Raw genomic sequence first — 25,918 nt, 5'->3', positions numbered from 1 at the left:
TATAATTGCAAAATAATTATCTTCACAAAAGCTCAATTTATATATTTTAATTTGAAAAAAAGAAAAATATCATTCTATTGAATATTACAAAAGTTAGACATTTTACCTGTATACAAGGAAAAAAACCTTATGTAAAAAATATCCGCCTTCTATCTTCATATTCAAGGCAATGACCAATGTGAATTATAAATTGACATGGTGAAGTTGCTATTTTATTCTATATCAATTCATACTTGCCATCATATACAATATCCTTTTCATCTCTAAAGATTGCTAGAATGAATATTCTCCTAATATTTGCCTCTGCACCACAATATTCTTTGTAACATATATTCATCCTTATCATAATGCATATAACATCTTCAATTTCTTCACTAGACATCTCTTTTGGATTCTTCTTAAAGACATTCTTTCTTTCATTGAATGACTTTTAAAGCATTAATTTGAGACTTTCTCTCTCCACATATCCCTTTACATTTATAATAAGGTATCTTATTATTACATCTAAGCACTCATAATTTATGCTAAAAATAAATCCAATTACTTTCAAACCAAATTAATTTGGATCTATTACAATAACATCTTTCAAATCTATGAAGAAAATGATGCGCCCACTACTTCACATATATCATATATTTCTTTTGGAATTAAATGAAGAATCTCTAATTTTCTTGATTTAATTTGGAGATATATTTCAATGAACTCTTTCTTCTTTATGATGTATTTCAAAGAATTTGATTTTTTTAAAAGAAAATTCTTCCTCTATTTGAACACTTCCTTCATAAATTTTAGATGTTTATTTGAATCTTTGATGGTACATCACTCATAATACATTCTACTAATGGTTCAACCATTTTTATAACATTGCTGGTTATAAAATGTTCCATTAAAGAGAATTCAAAGGAATTTGAAAATATGCTCTTTACACTTACTAGCATTTCCTTCACATATTATTCAATGTTTGTACATTTTGGCAACCAATCAACATGAGTAAATACCATAGGCAAATGGGGCTTTTGTCCATGTTCCAAATTGAGAGTTTGAGTAATCCAAAGTGCAATGAAACCACTTCCACTTCTATGATTCTTTCTTCAATTCTTTTTGAAGTAATATTCATTCATTTTGACATATTATAAGAAAGATGTAAAAAAAATTATTTTGCACAAATGACTTTCTTCGTTTTTTAATATTTTTAAATAGTTATTTTTCTTGTAAGATGCAAATGATCAACTTTGTATTATTGAATTTTGATGTAAAAACAAATGCAACAAAGTTTAAGCAAGATATTATTTTATTTTCCTTATAATTCTTAGAACCTATTTAAATATAATATAAAAGGTCACTTAGAAATTGATGTTTGTTTTATTTCATACACAAGATTAGATATCATTCAACTTGAAATCTTCAAATAAATAATATTTTGTTGTGCACTTTAAGCTACATTTTACTTGCATGCACTTGTTATTTGAAAGTTATTATTTTCATATTTTTGGTAAAAAGGTTTTTAGATGATGATATTTTGTAATAATGATAAAATTCTAAAATCATGTACAATTTCAATTTACAGTTCTTGGCTTAAGATGCCACATGTAACAACTATTCACACAAATCATACGTCCATAATCGGATTTACATTCACATTGACTATATTACAAGTGTTCTACTTTACTTCATGAAATTATTACACACATTGATGACGTGCAATTTTTAACTCCAGTGTGAAGTAATAAAATATTAGAAATCTCACACTTATAATTGATAATTCATGTTTGATTGTAACTGAAAAGTTGATTACGAACACTGTTTGCCTACCAGTCCAGCATGTGTGAAGCATATTACCTGCTCTTGGGGCGCCGCACAGAAATAGCTTACATGACGACGCTTGAACATAGTTTCCAGCTTTGATTACACGCCTGTTTTTGTTTAATATTTCATCTACCTTTTCCTTCAATGCCGCTGCAAAGGGAATAATATCAACGTTTGTCACCCAATAGTTATGGATAATTAATTTTATCAACGGTACCGTCCATTCCTCTTGAAAAGATATCCAAAGCAAAGACAGTGGATGTTTAAAAATGTTATGGGTGATATATCTGTTATGCTTTAACGCGTTCAAAATAGGTAGATATTGTGGACTGAAGAAAATGGATATTACGCTGATAGTTGTATTTCTTTGCAACATTTCTCTGTACGAGTAAAAAAAATATATTTTACTTCCTCACTGGACGAAGAATAGAGTGTATCAAATAGAAGATGTAATCTTTTCATTGATTCCATTTTAAGGTAACCAGTCTCTGGATTTGGTGTTAGTGCAGGGAAAAGATATTTTTCGACGAAGAGCTCACAAACGAATTGCTCACAACTCCTTTTGTTGCTATAACTTCAGGATTGGAAATTTCATATAACTCAATATGAAGCTGTTGAAGCGTCTTTATCTCACATATTTGCTCACACAGAATATTTGCTCACATAGAATATCAGGGGACAAGTTCACATTATCCCCCGATAAACTAAAATCAGATAGAAAATATATTTTGATAGAAAATATTGGAAGTCCTCTTCCCAACACATCCACTATTACATCTTCCCAGGTGCTAGCAATTTCCTACAATACAAGTATATATATCTAGGTTGTTAGTACACATTTCTACCAACAAATATGTTTCAAAGTTTTTGTCATTGCATACATTGTGCCAACATTGCGATATTCATTTCTACATTCATTCATAACTATCAAGATCACAAATCATCTATACACTTTCCATTCTCATTATCTCACAATGTATTCAAGTAATTCTTACCGAGCTAAGAAAAGTTTCAAACGAAATGCCTATATATTCCAAAGTAGCACATTCTAGTAAACAAATCATGAGCACTTTCAAAATAGAAAACAAATCATTCCGCATGACCATATTCCTCATCATTCCTGTTATGATCAATCCAGTCAATAAAAATAACTAGAAGCTTCTGAAGGAAATCCGCACAAAATTCTTTGACAAGTCTAAGTCTCTCTTTCTCCCTGAGCTTATTCCTTTAGTGATGATTCATTTTTCCACAAGTACCTTATATAACTCCAAAAGAAAACTTATCCGGCCCTCACAAATAAAACACATATTTTTCATGATAGGACACCTCGACATCATCTCTATGCTCTTGTACCCAACCAGGCAAGCACAAACTGTCCTTTTTCACAAGCAAACACTTTATTTATGTAACGTTGCCTCGCTACAGGGCATCTTCACTTACCTGAAAACCTCAGGAAGACAACGTTGGACTCTTGATAGGACTAACATTGCGGAAACAAACTAGCGCTCTTGCTCTCTTTGCAATCCATCGAGTACATCTGACTCTGAGCTGAGGAGAATGAGCAGCCAATCCCAAACTCCCTTCAAGGTGAGTTACATTGAGCCCTAACTAGGGTCAGCATCTAAGGCCGCCATGACGCTCTCAACGTCGAGTTGTCTTACCAAATGGGACAACTTCAGTCGTCTCGCATTGTATCCTTCTTTGAAGAAATGCGTCGCAAGTTGTAGATTGTCTCTCCTCAACTCGAGGTCATCATTTGGAGCTACTCACTAGAATGGGCTGACGAGACCCTCTCCTCTCCACTCACTTCCTAGGACTATTTAATCACTTCGGTACTCAAGTGATCTAGAGTTAGGTCTTATGCACCACTTGGGCACCCAGTACCTGAGATATTTAAGAGGTTTCGTGACTTCCTTCACACCTCCACATAAAAGTCACCTTGAGTCTAGAAAGGTGGCCCTCCCAACCTCTCCTTTTGCCACCATGCTTTAAGCATCCATTGGGCGTTAGGTAGCTCTCAACTCTCATGCGATCTTTGCAAGTGCAAGGGTCTACCTCTTCAGACCCTTATACCCTCCTAGACTATGAGGAGGTCAATGTCCTCATTGATATAGTAGCTACCTTCTCAAAGGCATCTTCACTTGATAAATAGAATTCATTCTCTTTTCTCCTTGAATGCACTACAGATCCAAACAACGTGAGGGCTTTCTTCCTTGCATGGTCCATGTTTCACTTTTGAAACTTTGAGATCTTTATAATATAAATAATGAGATGGGATACTACCTCCTTCTCACGTTCATATGCATTTCGCCCTCAAGTTTCTACCAATTTCTCTTAACAAACAACTTAGAAAATCCGCATCTCTAATTGCGGGTCGCAAGAACTTGTGCTCTCGTGAGACTTATCTCGGCCGTTGAATCCTTTAACTGTTTAACTGAGACCTGCCTTGCCTCACTACTCTTCTTTACCTTATGGATTATGGAGAGATAATTTGCTGTCACTCAAAGAGAAACCCGTTTGAGAAAAGCCAACCGTTTAAGCATGGTTGCTTAGGGTCTTATATCCGCCTCATACAAGCTCCTTAAGAGATCCCCTTAGGCTAGAATCCTTCGAGAAACTTACACCTCCACTTACGACACTAACTCCACTGAATCTTTTCCAAGCTTCGAATCTACCACTCTGTAATTTTGTCCAATACAGTGGATGCTCGAACTTCCTCGACTTCTTTTCACAATCTCCTTTGATGTGTTGCATAGGATTTCCTCTGCGACTCTCTCCCTCCTGCTTGGAGAGAAGATGTCCTCATCTTCAGGTCGGTCAGCAGCAGAACTCCTCTTGTTACTGGTTGAAGTCCTCAATTGAAGAAGCAGTTGAAGAACTGCTTCCGAGTGGATCTTCTTTTTTGTAATCGCCTATTTTCTTGTTGAAAGCGATTACCATGCCCACATGTAACTGAGAGATGCGTAGCACTTGCATGTTACCAGCATTCAGCATGCATAGCACTTGCACATTACACCTTGTGAGGAGCGCCCTCCGCCTTGCACAGTAGCTGCAAAAAATCCCCCGTCTGCATCCATCCAAATCTATTAACTCGTTTCTAAGCCACTGCTCAATCCTTGGCTATCACCCAATCCCGTAGCTCTACCCACCTACTCCAATCATGCGCCAGCGACAAATTAGAAACGAAGTTTGAAAGGGCGCCTTCAGCTCTCCACTTCCTGCTACATCTGCTACCTCTCCGCCTACTCACGAGAAAATCTCCTGTCGAATGAGCCCCCTTGCCTTACTGCTGAGGGCGTCTACACCCCCTGGAGCGCCCCTTGTCGGAATAAGTCCAGGTGTAAGTTCATCAGGTTACCGACTTGCAAGCAGCAACAAAAGACAAAATTTGCGCCCATCAAGAACTCTGGCCGGGACTGCGGACGTGTTACGGTCGGTTAGAGACAATCTCCAGCCTACACCAAAGATCAGTAGCGAACCATCAGTATCTGCCAATTCCTAAGAAATTACCAAGAACCGGAGAATAAGGCCACTCGGCGAACAAAACCTTAAAACAAAAACTCACAAACAATTACTCACCATCAGAATCAGGGCAAGAACAATTACACAGTTAGAAAACACAAATCCATGACTGCGGAGGGCAAACGAAACGCCATGTCCAAAGTTAACATACAATACGGCACAACTTACTTCTGCTAAAAGGGGGGGGGGGGTAGATCACACTGCTAAATTGCAAGCTCGCAGGCCGTACCGCACCGCGAGGACGCACTGATCACACTAGAGGACATGAGAACCATTTTGGCGAGCAGCATCAATCCGCACGGCGCCACTCTATTGCCGAACATAGACGCGTCCGCCAAAAGCTTCTAACCCGTGCTGCTTGACACTGCGCCAACAACACACAAGCAGCTCGCTCCTGGCATCACTATCTAGTTAAAATAAAACGACCACAACAGACACTTTGAAGTGGAACATCCCACAGAAATATCACAACGACAAACCGAAACGCTTTTAACAAGGCACTATGTAATAAACAAACTCGAGACACGCTACATCAAAAGCACGGTGAACAATGAGGTGTCAAACATACGGAAAAGGTCCATAAAAATAATTAAACAAATAAATAAAAACATACCGAAAAGGTCTGAATCCCAGATACGCGTTTTTTTTGGGAGGAATCGAGGAGTACTTCTTTAGAACCCAAGCATGTGCTTTGCGTCACCCTTTGTAGCAGATGCGTAAAAGTTAAAAGCAGCAAAGCCTATTCTTAATGGCTGCAGCAAAGCCTTGCTCTCGGAACCGACATCTTTAAATTAACCGAATTGAAGGATCTTATGTGTTTTTTCTGGTGTGCACATACATGGCTGTATTCAAGCCGAACACTAGTATCACCAGTTCCAGTGATGAATTTGCAAGTGAACAGCCGCTTCTCGATGCAGCTCATCGACGATGACAACATTTACATCACCCACAAAGGAATTGAGTTCGAACTACCAAATCAGAGAAAAGAAGTTCCACTTTTATAATATTGAATTAGAGTTTTAATAGTTGTTTAAAAAAAGATTTTGACTTGATTACAATTTTATATAATACAATAAAATATATTTTAAAATAGTAAACCTTAAAATCAACAGTTTATAATAAGAAATCATAATTGAATGTCTACAATACATTGATGCATTTTCCTCAGTCTTTATTACAGCCGAAATAATAATAAACATATAAAATTTCTAATATTTACTCCTATTTTTCATGGCTTATGACATATTACAGGTTTCTTCACATCAACAAAATTTCATCAATTTCATATAACATATTTGATGTCTGCTTTTGTATGCATTCCATTGTGAATTAAAGTTTTCACCTGGGCAATTTAAGAATGGAAAAAAATATAAATACAATCATGCCCCCGCATAATTTATAACTCTTACTTAATATCCCTTGCTTAATTTATAACATTTGTTGGAACAAAAGTTGTTCCACGGTTGTAACTTTATTACCTTACTGTGTGCACAATTAAAGACAGCATGAAATTTAGTACAAAACTCATAACTCAAAATTACGAAAAAGGATTAAAAAATGGCATAGAAGATTTTACTTGATCAATACATGCTGTATGAAGAATATAATCAAGAAAACTAATAAGAAATAAACAAAACCCATACACAAAATCAGTAGGCACAAAGACTGTATGCTTTGTAGAATTTAACTAACTGAACTGAAGTTGCTTGTGCTTCTTTTCATCTTGCAGTGGAAAGGAAATAAAAATATTTTTTCACTCATCAAAAGTTTCGGAAAATCATGAGATTATCCCGATGCATTATAGAAACATGTCAATGTAAAAGCCGACGGAATGTTTGGAATATCGAGACTTCTGTCGGTTGATTTGGTTCAAGCACGTAAGAACTTTGATCTACTGTTCGAGATATTCACCAATTTACCCACAAACGGTTTTTTAAATAACTGAGAAACTCATTTAAAATCAATTTTAGGTAGTCGACACAGCCTAGTCAGAACAGGTGCCATAGGAAGATGTGACACACACTCGACACAAATACAAACGAGATATTTCACAACACATTAGACTGAGAGAAAGAAGATAGAGACTGAATCACGTCCATGTACACTACATCTAATCAGCTTTTGTCGAATCCTTTGGACTTGACTGGGTACATTTCTGTATATGAGAGAAGCCAACTAAAATGGGTCCTTGGTAAGCCGCTGGATGTCGTAGTGCTGAGCAGGGTGTTCACTGCGAGAGTTTTCAGTTGGGTTGCTTCGGTTTGGGAGGCTCCCGCCCGTAATGAGTTCCTTCCTGGCGCCAGTGAGAACTCAACTCCTTCGGTCTCGGCGTCATTGGAAGAAAGGACAACCACTTAAGCTGACAGCACTTGTTTCAGACAACATTGTGCAATGAGCTTGGGATATTCCCAGCGCGTTCATCTGCGTAAGAACACTTCGCAATATCTAGCTTTGTGATATCGAAGGAAAGCTCGAATCTTAGAGTGCGACCGTCTCTTCCCAATCCTCAAGGTTTTTACAGTCACAATTTACAATCGAGGTATTCAGCGGGACCCAAAGGTGGAAAGCCGATTTGTGCCGCTTGTCCTGTTTACATTTACTGCTGCTAACTGGTATGAGATTTTCTCCTATTTTATAGATGATGTGTATTTTAACATAGAGTGTGATTAGCATTGATAATCTCTGAAGGGACGGTGCTTCCGATTTTAGTTCAATTTACCGATGGAAGGCTAATTTCAAATGCGTGCCGATTGTTGGAATCGCACAATTTCTGCCACTCATGGTTAGCATATCTCAAGAGGGCCGCATCATGGGTATCCCGATAGCTCAGTAGTACCAGTTTCGTTCATCCCCTCGCAAGGAATGGGCAACGTGTAACTCGATTTCTTTACTTAATTTTGTTTCGCTTCGTTTTGTTTTAGTTCTTCTCTACGATTGTTAAGCAACTTGTTGGCCCAAATTCAAGCACGCTCTCATTTGTTGAATTGCAATCGTGCAGGAAACTCCTCGTGGTGAGGTTGATACGTGAATCATCACAGCCTACCAAACATGTAGCTTTTCTGAGAAACCCCGCATTTCAAACAGATGTAGAGAAAATGAACACTCCGTTTGAAATCATCATACTAATTTCAACGAAGTCCGCCTAGTTCAGTGAGCTTGAACTCCGAAGGGAAGAGCGATGCTTCTGTTGTTGAACACAACACCAACACGGTCAGTGCCTCTCCAGGAATTGTGTTTCAGTTCAGCAATCCGTATCTTCGTCACTTTCTAAAACTCTGTTGTTTCTTAATAGCATTAACCCTAAAAAGCTTCCTCCGCACGATACACCAACTGATTCTACTGAGATTGAACTGCCTCAAGCGAACAGATTTTGTGGGGCGGTGGCGGCAGATTGTTCCATATCCTATGCAGAAGAGCGGGAGCACTTCAGAGTATAAGTACAGTGGGGTCTCACTCACGAAGTATACCTTTCTCGGCCTTTTGGCTAAGATCAAGTGTAGTATCTGTTCTTATCAGTTTAATATCTGATACGAGGCTCATCGAGCCTCATGATATTAATCTAATTTTTTTCGGGTGCGGGTCCATCCGACAGCTTGCTGCCCGGACCCGCGAGCGTCGCCTTGGTATTGCACTACGTCCTTAGCTGGCGCAGCCCTCTCCCTCTTCCCCTGGAGGGACCCCCACAATGTAAGGTCTCAAACAGGAATCCCTGAATTCCATTACTACTAATGTAAAGTGATGACTATTGTTGATTTTAGTACTTCAGTCCGTTCATGAAGTGCGTTGCCTGAATCGAGATCAAGTGGTTGTTCTATGGCAAGTTGTCGGTTGAATTCCAGTTCTGATGTCTACTGGTTGCAATGTGGATTGTGTGTATTCTGTTTGTGAGTGTGGCCATGGCTGCTAACCGAGGCTGCCTAGATAACCACCATTACCCAAAACTTTCATGTGGAGTGTATGAATCTCCTTGGGAGGGGTAAGTGTTGGTGATTGAATTGAGACATTCTTAAAAAAATTTTAGATTTCTGATAATCTAACTTTGCCCTAATTATTAATTTATTTGTTCTAGTTTTGAATGATGAATGGAAATTTCTCCATTCTTTGGACTTATTACTAAATTTTAAGTATTTATTAATATGCATGTTAGATGAGGGGCAAAAATAGTGTAGTTGAGTAAATAACTTAAGGACTACAAAGGAGAACATGCTACCACGATGGAATCATTAAGGTATGGTTTTTTGGTTAAATAAAAAATTATTAAAAAAAATGTACAAAAAAAAAAAAAAAAAAAAAATCTAAAAAAATCTAAAAAAATGTCATTTTTTTTTTGGTGCACCACATCTATATTTTTGTAATGGACTGGTAGTCTTAAAACCAGTATGTAAAAGCTTGTATTTGCTTATGTTACAAAAAACCATTAAATTTGAAATATTTTTTTGTTTGCAAAGGCATCTTGAAAAACTTGTTTAACCACATATTAACCACCAAATTCTTACATCAAATTAACAAAAGAAGAAAAAAATCAAATATATAAATATATATATATATATATATATATAAACATATATGGAAACGTTAAAATGATCCAAGTTTTTACTATATCAACCAACCCCTCTAAACCATTTCACTTTTTTGTCCTCAATTCTCCTAATTCTCAATTCCTACCATTGTTCTTTTTATTTTTAGCCCCTTGTACCTCATCTTGATCCCTTGCACCTTATTATTCAAAGCCAAAGTGACGAGGTATGTGTCTAAGAAAGAATTCTTTTCCATAGCCACAAGTGTTAAAGAAAATATTCTGTATTAGCATGTTTTGTGCTTCAAACTTATTTATAGGTAGTTCTTTGAGCTCTTTCTAAGGATCCTCATCTTCTTCTCCTTTGTTTTTTTTCTTGGATTCTTCTTTCAGTGTATGTTTTGGCTATTTTTTACTTTTGTTGATATTTTTAATAAAAAAGAAAACAACTTTATTCAATTGTATGGATGTTGTTTTTATTAAAAAATGTTTGATTTTAGGATAGACTTAATTTGAGGCCGTAAAAACCACTATGTCAATTAATGAAGATGAATTCCAACTAAATACTAGAAGAGGGAAAAAAATTGCTTAACATGTTTCACGTCTAAGGGAACTTGTCCTCTTTTCATTGGCTTCTCTCCTTCATGCAACATGATTTGTATTTTTTTTTAAAACAAAGCTTATTTCAAGGATGTCCACAATATTCTTTGCCTTTGCTTATAAAACTTATACATATCCAAACTCTAGATTAAGTATTAGTATACAAAAATCTTGGCTCTCATAATCCATGATCTAAAAATAAATAATACATCTTTATAGACTTGTGAAATTCTAACAAAGAAAAAAAAAAAAAAAAAAAAAAAAAAAACTTAGAATATTATACAAGATTGCATTGTTTTTACCATTGTTGGAAGACAATCTCAAGTAATCTTGATAGGGCATGCATGAATTCTATATAATAATATTGCCAAAGTAAAGATAGGGATTAGAGGGCTCAAGATTGGAAACTAGAGACAAAGGCTAGAAATAAAAAAAAAATGAGGGAAACAAAGGCAAGAGCTAAGAATAGAAGAAATGGAGATAAGAATTAGGCAAGGAAGAATACAATGATGGTTTAGACATATGGATCAATTAGTAAAAGTCTAAATCATATATATATATATATATATATATATATATATATATATTCATAATATTTAAAATATATAATTTAAAAAATTAATATTAATCTATTTTATTTTTATAATTACTATTGATTAATTATATTTTTTTTAATATATTTTAGCTAAGAAAAATTGTGAAATATATAAAAGCTATATATATATATATATATATATATATATATATACATATATTTATAGAAAATGATAAAAAATATAAGTTTTTACTAAAGCAATCTATTCTATCTTAGCCATCATTGCATCTTTGTAGCTCCCATCTATGTTCTCATCCATTTTCCATTCTCAATTGTTAATAGGGACAAGGGCATAGGATTGAGAACTTCAAGAATGGGGGCGATGGTTGAGAACATGTGAACAATTGGAAATGGTGTTGTGTTGTGATTTGGTTACTATGTAAAAATAATGCTTATAAATATTTAATATATAATTTACTATATAATATGGTAAAATTAACATTCTTAGATTTTAGTTAATTACAAAATATCGTTAGGTTACTACTTTAAAATGGTTAGTTTAAAAGGACTATTATTGAAGTTGATTTTATATTGATAATAGTTTTATATATTTAGAGCCACCTTTATTAGACATTGGTGACTCTTTAAATCTTATTTTGTTTCTTTTATTTGATGTATAGGACATAAATTATATACAACTTATTAGAAAAAGGGTTGAAAAAGAGTCTTGGTAGCTGTTGAGATCATTAAATGTAGCTCATGTTATCCGTAATATTTACTATAGACTATAGTAATTACCATAACTACAGTATTTAGAGTCTAGTGGAGAAGTACTATTTATCCTCTCCTCTTTTCTCTTCTTGTATACGAGACACAAACAGATCTATAGATTTGTGTGTGTGAAGCTCTCTCTTCTTAGAAATCCTCTTGTGTGTATGACTTACTACTACTCTTGTTTGTATGTATGACTTACTATTACTTTTGTATCTTTTGAAATATTCTCAATATGTTATCAGCATGACTCTCTTCTATACACTATTACAATTTTTTGCTCTAGTCTTTGACTCTTCAAACCTATTGCTACACTTTCTCAATGTCTATCTCATGATCTTGTTCTTCTTACTGGCCCCTCACACATTAGCTTGCTTAGAACACTTGTTCCATTCTCTACCCTACTTGCATAGAATACTTGATCTAGCTCAACTCCACCCCAGCTTGCTCTTTGCGCCCCGCCTCTTCTATCGCCAAACAATCGCCGAACCCGCCATTGTCGCTGCTACCACCCTATCACTGTTGATGCTGCCGCTTGCCACCACCGTTGCCCTAACGTCGCTACCACCATTGCCGTTGCATGTCGTTGACCATCGCCACCTGCCGTTGCTACCCTGTCGCCCTATTGCTACCACCCTACCACTACTTGTTACGCCATCTTATTGCTATTTTGCCCCTTAATCTACAATCTCCTTAAAATATATATATATATATATATATATATATATATATATATATATATATATATATATATATATATATATATATATATATATATTTTTTTTCAAGTTCAAGTTTATGATTTTATTTGACTTTATATTTTAAGGTACGTTTTACTCAACTTTTCTACTTGATTTTGAATTTCTTTACAGATTTATTTATAATGAGTGCTTCAACATCTTCAACTGCTTCTTCTATGGTTCCAACTATTACTAGTGCATCCCAACATTTTCAAGCTCTTTTATTTCCACCATTGACTGTGGATGGAAACAATTATCTATTATGGGCAAAAATAGAAAAAGCAAATTTATTTGCAGAACAACTCTTGGATGTCAATATATTTGAAGAATCTCCTACAACAAGTATTTTTATATCTCGTGCTATTTGTTGGAAAGCACTTCTTTTCCTTTGTCGTCATCTTATACCTGTATTATAACATCAATATTTAGCAATAGAAGATCATGAAGAACTTTGGAAGAATCTTATATCAAGGTTTGATCATCAAAAGACCATTTTTCTTCCATGTGCATGTTTTAATTGGACACATTTACGTATCTTGGATTTTCTAAATTTAAATGCTTTCAATAATAAAATATATAGTATTTTTTCACAATTACAATTATATCGACAAAGCATTTCTGGAGAAGAAATGATTGAAAAAACTCTCTTTATATTTCCTCATGTATCGGCTGTGCTTACACAACAATACAAGAACATGAAATTTTAGAGTCATTTTGATCTCATGTCCTATCTAGTTCTAGCTAAGAAGCAAAATGAGCTACTCTGGCGCAATGCGGAAGCTCCTCCTATTGGAACTAAAGTTTTAGAATCTCATGCATTTAATATTTCAAAGTCTAAGAAGAAATTATATAAACATGAAAAACATGCTCATAAGTATCAAGGTAGTCATAGTCAAGACCATTTCTATCTATATAGAAAGAATAAACATTTACTATTAATTATAGTAGAAAACAAAAATTAGAGATGCATTCTTGCTATAAGTATTGAATGATTGGATATTTAGCACATGCGTGCCTTATTTCAAAATATTTTATTATAATATTCTAAGAAAATAAGAAATTACGAGCTGAGGCTCGTGAAGTTCATATCGTGGATGCATCCATGGATTCAATTGGTGTTGATGACTTAGAGGCTTATATGAATGATAGAACCTCTAATGATGAATCAAATGATGTACTCAATGATTCTGTAACAACACATACTATCTTGAGAGATAGACGATTTTTTATTGAACAATCTTCAACTTGGTAAACTAAAAATATGATGACCATGGTTGGAACAAATGTGTTTAGTTTCTAAGAGGGTACAACAATGGTAAAATTACCTGCGAATTCCATCATAAAATATAAACATGTGATATTTGCACCCTCAGCACTTCGAAGTCTGATCAGCTATCGAGATATGCATACTAATGGTTATCACCTCTCGACCGCCACTTTAAATAGAAAAGAGGTTTTGGTTCTTGCAAAGAATCATAAAGTTGTTGAAAAAGCTTTTGCTACAAAAAATGGTTTATACCAAATTGTGTTTCGGCCCCCCATTATATTTAATTTTGCATCATCTATCTTAGAGAGTTGTGTTTCTGGCACGAACGATTGCGACATCTAGGATCCACATTATTTAGAAAGATCATTCCATGTATAACTAGGCACAATTAAAAGCCTGCAAATATAGATTCTATGGAATTATGTCGTGCATGCATGCAAGTAAAATGATTACTCGGCCTTCAATTTAGAGACTTCCACAAGAATTACCACCAATGATTGAAAGATTGTATGGTGATATTTGTAGTCCTATTAATCCAATATTAAGACCATTTTATTATATTTTGATCCTTGTTGATGCATCAGATAAACAATCACATGTTTCATTATTATCAACTCAAAACATGCTGTTTGCCAATCTTATATCTATGCTTATTCATTTTTGGGCATATTTTCGTGATTATCCTATAAAAACATTATATATGGATAATGCAAAAGAATTTGCATCAAAGTCTTTTGAAGACTATTGTACTGCAACAGGAATCGAGTTGACATATTGTGTTCCATATAAATATGCTCAAAATGGACTTACAGAGTCATTTATAAAGCATATACAATTCATTATCCGACCACTCCTCCTTCATGCAAATCTACCTGCATTTTTATGAAGTCATGCAGTTTTACATGCTATAGCATTAATACGCCTTCGTCCTTCTTCTCTTGAAATTGTGTCACCACATGAGCTCATTTTGGGTCGAGTTCCAAATATATCTCACTTACAAGTATTTGATTGCCGTGCTTAGATTCCAGTACCAGAACCTCAACAGCGTACTATTGGAGCTCATCAATAAGAAAGCATATATGTTGGTTTTGATTCACCAAGCATTATTTGTATTATTGATCCGTTAACTTGAACATTATTACGTGCACATTTGTAAAATTACTATTTTGAAGAAAATATATTTCCATCTCTTCAAGGAGGAATATCCAATCAACAAAGAAATAAAGTACTCATATTTGAAGCACCAGAAACGTTTACAATGCATCTTGATCCTATGACGTCTTTGGCAGAAACTGAAGTTGCTAAGTTTTTGTATCTAAAACAGATTGTAGATGAATGACCTGATGGCTTCAATGATGCACCTAGAATTACAAGCGTTCTTAATAATGAGGCTCAGAATGCACCTGCTCAGATTGCAGTGTCATTGACTACATTACTTCAAGTTATAGCAACAACAACTAAAAGAACTCGTGGACCAGATAAGCAACCACGTAAGAAGAAAGCTATAAAATTGACTAAACTTGGTATTATTTCTCAAGAAATTGCCACTCATCTTGCGAGACTATCAATTCATGATGATATATCTATGCATAATATACCTTCAATTCCTATGAAAAATAATCTTGGAATTGGAAAGAATAAGAACAAGTTGAATAAAGAATTATCTATTAGGTATTGTGCTATAGATGATATTTGGGATAGACCATCTATTACGGTAGATGAATCATTTGCAAATATGATTATAGAAGCCCTTTCTTGAGAAGAAGGCAATCCTGAACCTCAAACCATCAAAGAGGCAATGCGTCGCTCTGATTGGTCAAAATAGAAAATTGCTGTTGAGGAGGACTATGCCTCTTTGCATAAGAGAAAAGTCTTTGGTCCAATTATAGACACTCTTTCATCTTGCCCTATGGGATATAAAATGGTGTTAATATGCAAGCGAGATGCTCAAAGCTAAATAACCTGCTATAAAGCTCGTCTTGTTGCTCAAGGATTTACTCAACGATTTGGCATTGATTATGAATCTACATATTCGCCTGTCATGGATTCAATTACATTTCGATATATTATTGGAATGACAATTCATGCCACCCTTGAGATGCATCTGATGGATGTAGTAACTACATATCTATATGATTCTCTTGATGCAAATATTTATATAAAAGTTCCACTTGGCTTAGAAACAGGAACTTCAAATCGACCCGCTCTAGGAAAATATCGTGGTATTAAATTATGTAAGGCCTTGTATAGTTTAAAACAATCTGGATGCATGTAGTATCAACGTCTTTGAGATTATTTATTTTCAAATAATTTTATAAGTGATCTACTATTTTCTTGTTTATTTATCAAAGGAGATAAAATTGGTTTTGTGATCATTACTGTATATGTTGATGATCTTAACCTAGTAGGCACTACATCTATATGTGTTACAGCTACAAACCTACTTATACATGAATTTGAGATGAAAATGCTAGGAAAAATAACTTTCTGCATTGGTCTTCAGATAATGCATCTAACAGATGGTAGCATTTTATTCTACCAACTAACGTATATTAGATAAATCTTGCAAAGATTTAATATGATTGATGCTTATCCATTGTCCACACCAATGGTTGGACATGGTCGTGATGGTCCTGATCCATACTATCCATGCGAGGAAGAGGAGGAGGAAATATTGGGAGACCAGTATCCATACCTCGCAGCGATTGAAGCACTTTTGTATTTAGCTACATCTATGAGACCAGATATTGCATTTGGAGTTAGTATTCTTGCAAGACATAATGTACATCCAACACTACGACATTGGAATGGCATCAAATATTTATTACGTTATTTAAAAGGTACTGAAGACTTGAGATTATACTACACAAAATCCGTAAATCCAAAATTGGTTGGATATTGTAATGCAGGATATAAATCTGATATTGCAATAGCTAAATTTCAAAAAGGATATGTATTTTTAAAATATGGAGCAACAATATCATCGAAATCAATGAAAAAAATAATAACTGCAACTTCATCCAACCATGTAGAAATTATTGCCTTACATGAAGCATCTCAAGAATATATTTGGTTGCGATCAATTGATAAATTCATTCAAACAACCTATGGATTTTCATATGATGATTCTCCAACTATCTTGCATGAAGATAATAGTGCTTGTATTGCATAGATGCAAGTTGGTTTCATTAAAGGTGACAGAACAAAGCATATTGATCTAAAATATTTTAGTTATACTCATGACTTGATTACTAATCAAGTACTTATAATTAAGAAAATTGAATCTACAAATAACCTTGCTGATCTCTTCACCAAAGCTCTCCCATTAAGCAACCATCGTCGACTTACTTATGGCATTGGTATGAGGCGACTTCTTTTTCTTGAATAAGAAAGTTAATGAGCTCTTTAAATAATTAAAAAAAATAATGTTGTACTCTTTTTTTTTCATCTATAGTTTTGTCTTTAAATAAAATAAACTTTTCTTAAATAAGGTTTTAATGAGGCAACAATTGTTGATCTTGCAAGATCACAGAAAAGTATAGATCATAATTCTATAAAAAATTTATATTATGTAAATATTATGATGAGCGAGGAGGAGTATTGAGATCATTAAATGTAGCCAACGCTCTTCATAATATTTACTGTAGACTACAGTAATTACCATAGCTACAGTATTTAGAGTCTAGTAGAGAAGTATTATTTATCCTCTCCTCTTTTTTCTTCTTGTGTACGAGACACAAGCATATCAATAGATTTGTGTGTGTGATGTTTTCTCTCCTTAGAAACCCTCTTGTGTGTATGATTTACTACTACTCTTGTGTGTATGTATGACTTACTATTACTCTTGTGTCTTTCTAAACATTCTCAACAGTAGCAAAAAGAGAAGTTGGGGCATCCATATGGATGAATGGAGATGGATGATAAAAATCTCCATTCCTATTGGCCAAAAATCATATCCAATGGACTTCAAGGAGGCTATCCGAGGCCTTATAAGGAATTTGGATTACTCTTTCAAAGCAATTCGAACTTTAGAGGCTAATATTAGTAAGTTTAGGATTTTGGCTATGGTTTGGATATAAATTTTGGATAATTTGGAGTTTTTATTAGAAAGATATAGGTGCTCAAAGTTAGGATATGAATTTTGTAACTACTATCACTCTTTTGGTGTCACGGACACAGAAATACAGACTTGAGATCTAACAAGAAGTTCAAGAAGAACTGGCAAGAACTAGATTAATTAGATGAATACAAGAACAATACCAGAGAGGTGAGCTAGAGCTCGAAGAGATGTATTGTCGAGATTGAAGAATTCTTCAGCCTCGATTCCAATATATACTCCTATTTTGGAAGCTTCTCAAGCAACTTCTACCAATTATGAAGTTTCTAGAAGGTTCCAGAGACTTGCTTCTAGAAGGTTCTAGAAACTTATCTCTAGAAGGTTCTAAAGATTATGTTCCTAACATCTTCTACCAACTAAGAAGCTTCTAGAAGGTTCCAAAGACTTGCTTCTAGAAGGTTCTAGAAACTTGTCTCTAGAAGGTTCTAAGGACTATGTTCCTATCATCACTCCATCCTTTAGCTTCGAGGTCTCTGAGAAGCAATGTTGTTATCAATCAGTACCAACGCAAGAAAATGAAGATTTGTCACATAACATCTGCTATGAACTCCAACTATTGTTCACAAAGTAAGTGATTTATCGGCCCTTGAAGCCAAAGGTAGTGGCCCACTCCTTCAACTTCTGACCAAGCATGAACTTCCGTGTCTTCATTGTGAAATTGTCCTGCAAATATGCCTTCTGGCTGACCATCATAAGCAGGCTTGGACTCAAATACAATCACCAATGATCGGTTACTTGGTATCCTCCATCGTCGTCATGGTGCAGGTGGTTCTTCATCTCGGGGTCGCCTTCGTGAGCTAGTCGGTTGAGATAATCTGACTGGCATAGTATCTATCTCTTGGCTATCCATATCAGAAGACCAAACTATGGCTACTGAAAAAATTCTATTTTATCTTGGAGAAAATAACTACATCAACTGCAAATTTTGGTGGTGCTCTCCCCCTTTCTTATATTCTTGGGTGAACAAGCTTCAGAAAGAAGCTATCGTCGAACCGACTTAGGTTTATGAGGATGTTGTTGATGAAACTCCTATACCTTTTGCGGCGCATTGGCGAGATTTTTAGCTGGCTTCCACGTTCGCTCATTAATGTCATAACTGCACCAATGAATAAGATACTCCAACTTGCCCCACTTTCGCCGTGAATCCAGTACCTTTTCAACCTCGTATTCCTCGTGGTTCTCGATCTCAATACTAGGTGGCGGACATTGCACTCTTCCAGAAACAGATGACTCTCGATAAGACTCCAACAAAAAAACATGAAAGACTGAATGTACCTTCATAGAAGCCGGTAATTCCAGACGGTACGCCACTGGATTGATTTGCTTCTGGATGATAAATGGTCCCAATCTTCGATAGTCCAACTTGTCACATGGTCTCTTGGTCTTGATATTCCGTCGAAGAAGCCATGCTTTATCTCCAATTTTGAAAGTAGGTGCTTGATTCCGAAATCTATCTGCAGACGCCTTATAGGATTCTTAAGCGGATTGTAATTGAAGCTTCAACGTATTTTGAAGCTCTGATAGTTGTTTCGCAAATCCTTCAGCTGCTGGATTGTTATTTAATGATGGACTCAATAAATCAAGCTTCGGATGATATCCATAGTTAGAAAAGAATGGTGTGTATTGAGTCGACGCATGGAGGGTGTTGTTATGTGCAAACTCGGCTAGCGGTAGATATGCAGTCCAATCGTCTTGCTGATAGTTGATGCTGCATCGTAAGTATTATTCCAAGACTTAGTTCACTCGTTCCGTTTGGCCATCAGTTTGAGGATGAAAAGTCGAAGAAAGCTTGATATCCACCTTCAGTATCTCAAAGAGAGATCTCCAAAACTTTGATACGAATTGGGTTCCTCGATCTGATACGATATCATCTGGTAGTCCATGATATCGATACACATTATCGAGAAAGAGCCTTGCTGTGACTTCACTGGACGATGTTTTCTTGCAAGGGACAAAGTGTGTCATTTTTGTAAGTCGATCTACCAGGACAAAGATGCTGTCAAATGAGTTCGATGATGGCAAGTCCGTGATGAAGTCCATGGAAATTGAAGACCATGGTCGACGTGGAATCGGCAATGGCTGTAGGAGTCTATAAGGGCGATGCCGAGGATTCTTGGATCTTGAACAGATGTTGCAAGAGAGGACAAAATCTTTCACATCCTTCCACATTTGGGGCCACCAAAAATCTCAAGAAATCAGCTCCAAGGTCTTGTTGAATCCAAAATGTCCCGCAGTTGAAAAATCATGGCGAGATTGAAGAACTCGGAGTCGTGCTGGTCCTTTTGGGATATATAACCGCTCCTCAAAGTATAAAAGATCTCCCTCCACCTTGAACTTGTCGTCATTGGCACGCTGCTTAATATCAATGGCTACTAAATCTTCAATGGTCATGGCACGTACCTGATTCAGGAAGTCAGCATCAATTGGCACAATAGTAGCGCAAAGCTGAAAATGCTCTGGCTTCAATAATGTCGTATATTGTTGATCAAACGATGCTTCTCCAGCCTTTGGTACAAGATACGATCTCCTCGATAAGGCATCAGATAGTCCTTGCTGCTTTCCAAGTCGATAAGTGATAACAAAATCAAACCTAGATAACAACATACTCCACCGAGCTTGACGTCGATTTAGAACTCGAGCTGACATGAAATACTCCAAATTCTTATGATCTGTATATATCGTCACTAGATGTGTAGCTCCTTCAAGAAAGTGACGCCATTCTTGGAAAGAATCTACTATAGCAAGAAGTTCCTTATCGTGGATCTCATAATTGATTTCAACAACAGAGAACTTTCGAGAATAGAATGCAACCGAATGGAGCTTCTTGTCTTCTCCCATTTGTGAAAGTACAGCTTTCAAAATAAAATCCGAAGCATCAGTTTCTAAATAAAAGGCCTTTGTAAAGTCTGAATGTACCAAGATTGGAGCCATAGTAAATGCGATCTTCAGGTCTTGAAATGCCTTCTCTGCTAGAGGTCCCCATTCTAACTTATCCTTGCATGTCAACCGAAAGAGAGGAGCAGCAACTTGAGAGTAATGCTTGATAAAGATCCGATAGAAGTTGGCAAAATCAAGAAAACATTGTACGTCTCTAACCGTCTTCGGAACCTCCCAGGACACGATTGCTTCCACCTTCTTGGGGTCCATCTTCAAGCCTTTCGTAGTCGCAACAAATCCCAAAAACTCCATCTCTATTTAGTGAAATAAACAATTCTCCAACTTGGCATATAGTCCTCACTCGCATAGTTTTTCCAAGACCAAACGAACATATTTTTCATGGTCTTCCTCATTTTTGGAGAATATCAAAATATCATCCAAATAGATGACAACAAAATCGTCAAGGTACTCTCAAAAAATGTCATTCATCATATGTTGAAAGACCGCTGGAGTATTGGTAAGACCAAAGGGCATGACATTATACTCAAAATAGCCATACCTTGTACGGAACGCTGTCTTCCACTCATCTCCTTCCTTGATTCGTACGAGGTTGTAAGCTCCTCTTAGATCAATTTTTGTAAAGATCCTTGCACGTCCAAGTTGTTCTAAGAGACCAGAAATCAAGGATAACGGATAACGATTCTTCTTTGTTACCTTGTTGAGGCCTCGATAGTCCACGCACATTCGCAATGAGCCATCTTTCTTCTTCACAAATAAGATGGGTGCTCCAGCTGACGATTTTGAATGACGGATGAAGTTCTTGGCTAGATTCTCGTCGATGTACTTCCGCAACTCTGCCAACTCCGTCTGCGATAGATTGTAGATTGGGCCAAAAGGCGGTTGAGCTCCTTCCTGTAAATCTATGGTGCAATCATATGGTCTGTGTTCTGGTAGCATGTCAGCATTTTTCTTTTGAAACACGTCTTTAAAATCCTTATATTGCTCCGGTATACTTGCTGTCAAGATCTTCTCCTCGATAGTTGGAGCCGCATAAATGACAAACGATGTGTCTTCCTTGGACGATCTTATAAACGCTCTTGCTCCAATAAATAAGGATTTCTTTATTCGGGGTTTTCTACTAAGCTTGCTCTTGGGTGGTTTTGTGGAAAAGGTCATCTTCCGTAACTTCCAATCTATGGATGGGTTATGCTTTTTCAACCAAGAAAGACCAAGAATAATAGGATTTGATGGGGTTCTAATAATATTAAAAATAATATAACTACTATGGTCCTTAAACGTCACTTCTATAGGTTCTGATTCATGGGTGACACTACCAGATAATATAGGTCGCCCATCTATGACCTCAACATGGACAGGTTTGGATTTTTGTACTAAAAAGATCTTATGATGCTTTACAAATTCTTCGTCTACAAAACAAGCAGATGCTCCTAAATCTAATAATGCTAAGGTTTTCAGTTTTTGAGGGCCAATAAGCAAAGGGATTGTAAAACAAAGGGCAGGTTGAACGGAAAGAAAGGAACCTGGTTGTTGTTGCGATATTTCACTGTCCAGCCGCACGGTTCCTATTGTGGCTGGGCATCCTCGTTTTCCTGAATAAACGCGCCCCTAGTCTTGATAATACGTCGATTTTGCTTCTTGGGACAGTTTCCAACTTTGTGGCCTTCTTCACCACAATATAAGCATAGACCTTCCTCCATACGCCGCTTTTTTTCTTCTAGAGTAAGAGATTTGACACGTACCGCATCAATTTACATATCTTCTACCTCTGAATGTGAATTCATGCTGCTTGCCGACATAGTTGGGGTGTGGCGAACCGTATGTTGTCTTGAACGTTGGTCTTGGCGACGTTAAAAAAGGCGGTTATCGTACTTCACAGCTTGGCTAATAGCTTCATTGAGCGTTTGCAAATCAGGAAGAGTTAACAGTAAATCCTTTACATCGTCCCTTAAACCCCAATAGAATTGACTCATCAATGCTTCTTCGTCCCAATTGATGTCGCATGTTAATTGCCTGAAGTCCAATGCATAGACTGATGTAGAACGCATTCCTTGTCGTAGTGACCGGATCTTTGTTGTAGCCCATCAAATCTTGTTGTGTTCACCAAATGCTTCCGCAAATGCCTCCAAAAAGGTTTCAAAGTTGTTTAGTATAGACGATCGTTTCTCAAACAAAGGAGCGAACCATAATAGAGCTTGTCCTGTAAGTAAGGTTCCAACAAGCCCAACATGTGATTCCTCTATTGGATAGCGTTCGGGCTATAAAACTGTTATCAACCTGATTTGGTTGACGAATCCTCGAAACTTGAAATGCGTACCATCGAACTTATCCGGAAGGCTAACTCGGGGTTCTTTATGTTGTAGAACCAGCGGTACTTGTCGAACCTGAGGTAAATTTGCTTCTTCAAGTGCAGAAGTTTGAGGCTGGTGCAACCTAGATTGTGCCATCCTAGATGCTCCATCATTATGAAGCCTTGCCACGACTCCTTCAATCTCACCAGTTCTTTGCGATAACGTAGCGAGGACATTCATGATAGCATCTAATTTGGACTCTGAACTTTCCGTCATACTAATGTCTTGGCCACCGACCATTCTAAGAGAAGGACAGAAATGACTTTATAAGAAGACAATATTGGTTTAGAGGAGGGTACTCCGCAACCTCTAAAATGCCTTAAGAGCTTCAAGAAAAGGGATAATCCACTCTCTCCAAGAAGAATAAGACTCCAATATTGTAACAAAAGAAGTATCAGTTTAGAAGAGGGTAATCCGCAACCTCTAAAATGCTAGTATACTTCCAAGCAGAGGGGTAATCCACACTCTAACAAAGAAGAAACTAGCTCTGATATCTGAGGTGAGTTCAATCTCAACAAATTGTCACGGACACAGAAATACAGACTTGAGATCCAACAAGAAATTCAAGAAGAACTGGCAAGAACTAGATTAATCAAATGAATACAAGAACAACACCAGAGAGGTGAGCTAGAGCTCCAAGAGATGTGTTGTCGAGACTGAAGAACTCTTCAACCTCGATTCCAATATATACTCCTATTTAGGAAGCTTCTCAAGCAACTTCTACCAATTAGGAAGTTTCTAGAAGGTTCCAGAGACTTGCTTCTAGAAGGTTCTAGAAACTTATCTCTAGAAGGTTCTAAGGACTATGTCCCTAACATCTTCTACCAACTAAGAAGCTTCTAGAAGGTTCCAAAGACTTGCTTCTAGAAGGTTCTAGAAGCTTGTCTCTAGAAGGTTCTAGAAACTTGTCTCTAGAAGGTTCTAAGGACTATGTCCCTAACATTTGGACATAATATGTGCGTTTGGAAAGCAATGAAAGATCAACAACTGGGGTTAGAAACAATATTTATTTGGCTATACTTTTTGCATATTATCTAATGAATTCTAAACTGAGATAAGGGAGTTATTGGAAGTTGAAGTCAATACTTGCAATCTCAGGGCAATAAGTGATCCGATTTATTAATGGTTTTGTTTTGAGCAATTTGATAAGATTTTGGCTAAAAAATTTTAAAAATGTGTATAATCATATTAATAAACTTTGTGCACAAATTTTGTAGCATTTGAATTTTGGATTTTTGAGATATTAAGAAAATAGTACTCAGGTGCTTATAAGTTAGGGTTTGGAGCACATGCTAAGGTTTCTAAGATGCCAATAGATCAATAGCAAATTTATAGTTCATTTTTTTTGTAGTTAAGCTTAAGGATAATAGCTACTTTATATAAAAATTTGAGAGAATCTAAACAATTGGATCAAGAGATATAAGATTATAAAGTTTGATGGAAAAAAAATCTTTTACAAAATATATATATATTGAAAAGATTTTACTATATTTTGAATTTTTACGCAAAATGAAGGGATTTTTGGGAGCCAAGGTTTTGTATGTAAGTGAAAAGTGGAATAAATCACTTATTTGAGCTAAGACAATAAGTTAAAACTAAACTCTCTATAGTTAGATATCCCATGTATTCTCAGATTGTAAATCATACCATACAACAATGAGAATAGGATTGAAAAGGCACAATGATGGTTTAAACATGTAGATCAATTTATTAAAAATTTGGATCACTTTATCATATATATATATATATATATATATATATATATAAGTAATAATTAAGTATTATGGATAAAAAATTTGATTTATTTTTTTAACAAATTAATATGATGTATAAGTTATACATCTATAAGTTATATTTGATGTATTTAAACTTTTTTGTTATTAAAAAATCATCACAATATTAGCTCCAAATAGCTATTCTAATGTTCAAATCTTTAAAATTTCCTTGTAGACAAAAAGAGAATATGAAAAGAGGAAGAAGAGGTAGAGATATAGATAGAATGAAAAACCAACATTGCAAACAACCACTAGTTCAATAGGTGACTCTTTTGTAAAGAATAGAATTCATTTTTTCTATTCTAACTATCTAAGCTATATCATCAATTGGTTGAAGGTATTTATACCAAATAGAATTAATTATGTTGACAACTTTATACTACATATTGACATCCTTTTATAAGATAAAAAAAACTTATAGTTTATTATTTAGCTGAGATGAAAGATTTATGTGCCATGATATTAATTTAAGTTTGTAGATTGCTATTGTAAAAAAAATTAACACATATTAAGAAATGAAAGACTATCAAAATTAGTTTATGAGGATGTGAAAAGATAATGCAAATTAATTTTCTTTGTATCTAAGACTACTTTAGAAAAATTTAGATATTAAAAGTTTCTATGCAATAGAAATGAGATTCTATGATTATAGAATCTAATATATATATATATATATATATATATATTTCTCAATGATAGATTTGTCAATGAAAAAAAACAAATTCAAGATTAGTTGGTGCCATTAGTTGGTGCCATAAAAGAATTGAGAGTTGGTTGTGGTACTTATGTAGTGTTGAATAATTTTTTGCATTACAAGTAACTTTTACAACAATTTCATAACAAATTATTTTAGTGCTCTAGGTGACATTCATGAAGTCTTTTGCTATTTTTGTGTTCCAAATGACAATTTCATAGAATGTGTTATATTGATGAACAGTATTACTATGTTGCGGGATCTTAGATTGAGAATCCACCACAACAAACAATAGTAATATATGTGTGCAACTCATTTTCGAGAGAATT

At 35.5% G+C, this 25,918-nt stretch overlaps 1 protein-coding gene, 1 long non-coding RNA gene and 1 other non-coding gene across 3 annotated transcripts; 2 read left to right on the top strand and 1 right to left on the bottom strand.

Moving 5' to 3' along the window:
• Nucleotides 1–3,184: 3,184 nt before the first annotated feature.
• On the bottom strand, nt 3,185–5,849 carry LOC112276166 (uncharacterized). Its single transcript, XR_002967941.3, has 2 exons — nt 5,497–5,849; nt 3,185–5,261 (listed from the first exon to the last, which is right to left on the bottom strand). It is a non-coding gene; the product is annotated as an uncharacterized LOC112276166 (long non-coding RNA).
• A 1,576-nt stretch (nt 5,850–7,425) lies between these two features.
• Nucleotides 7,426–9,088, top strand: LOC149986530 (uncharacterized). Its single transcript, XM_090246593.1, has 4 exons — nt 7,426–7,658; nt 7,794–7,940; nt 8,327–8,538; nt 8,696–9,088. Exons 1-3 carry the CDS (start codon nt 7,426–7,428, stop codon nt 8,472–8,474), a joined length of 528 nt encoding a protein of 175 aa, XP_090102719.1. The 3' UTR covers nt 8,475–8,538; nt 8,696–9,088.
• Nucleotides 8,792–8,985, top strand: LOC112276267 (U2 spliceosomal RNA). The gene has a single exon (XR_002967955.1). It is a non-coding gene; the product is annotated as a U2 spliceosomal RNA (small nuclear RNA).
• Nucleotides 9,089–25,918: the final 16,830 nt, after the last annotated feature.

The sequence above is a fragment of the Physcomitrium patens genome, chromosome 23 (genome assembly GCF_059467195.1).
Source record: "Physcomitrium patens ecotype Gransden chromosome 23, ASM5946719v1, whole genome shotgun sequence".
In the NCBI taxonomy this organism is placed as follows: domain Eukaryota; kingdom Viridiplantae; phylum Streptophyta; class Bryopsida; order Funariales; family Funariaceae; genus Physcomitrium; species Physcomitrium patens.
Note: the sequence above shows the minus strand (reverse complement) of the source record. Positions and strands in the feature narration are given on the sequence as shown.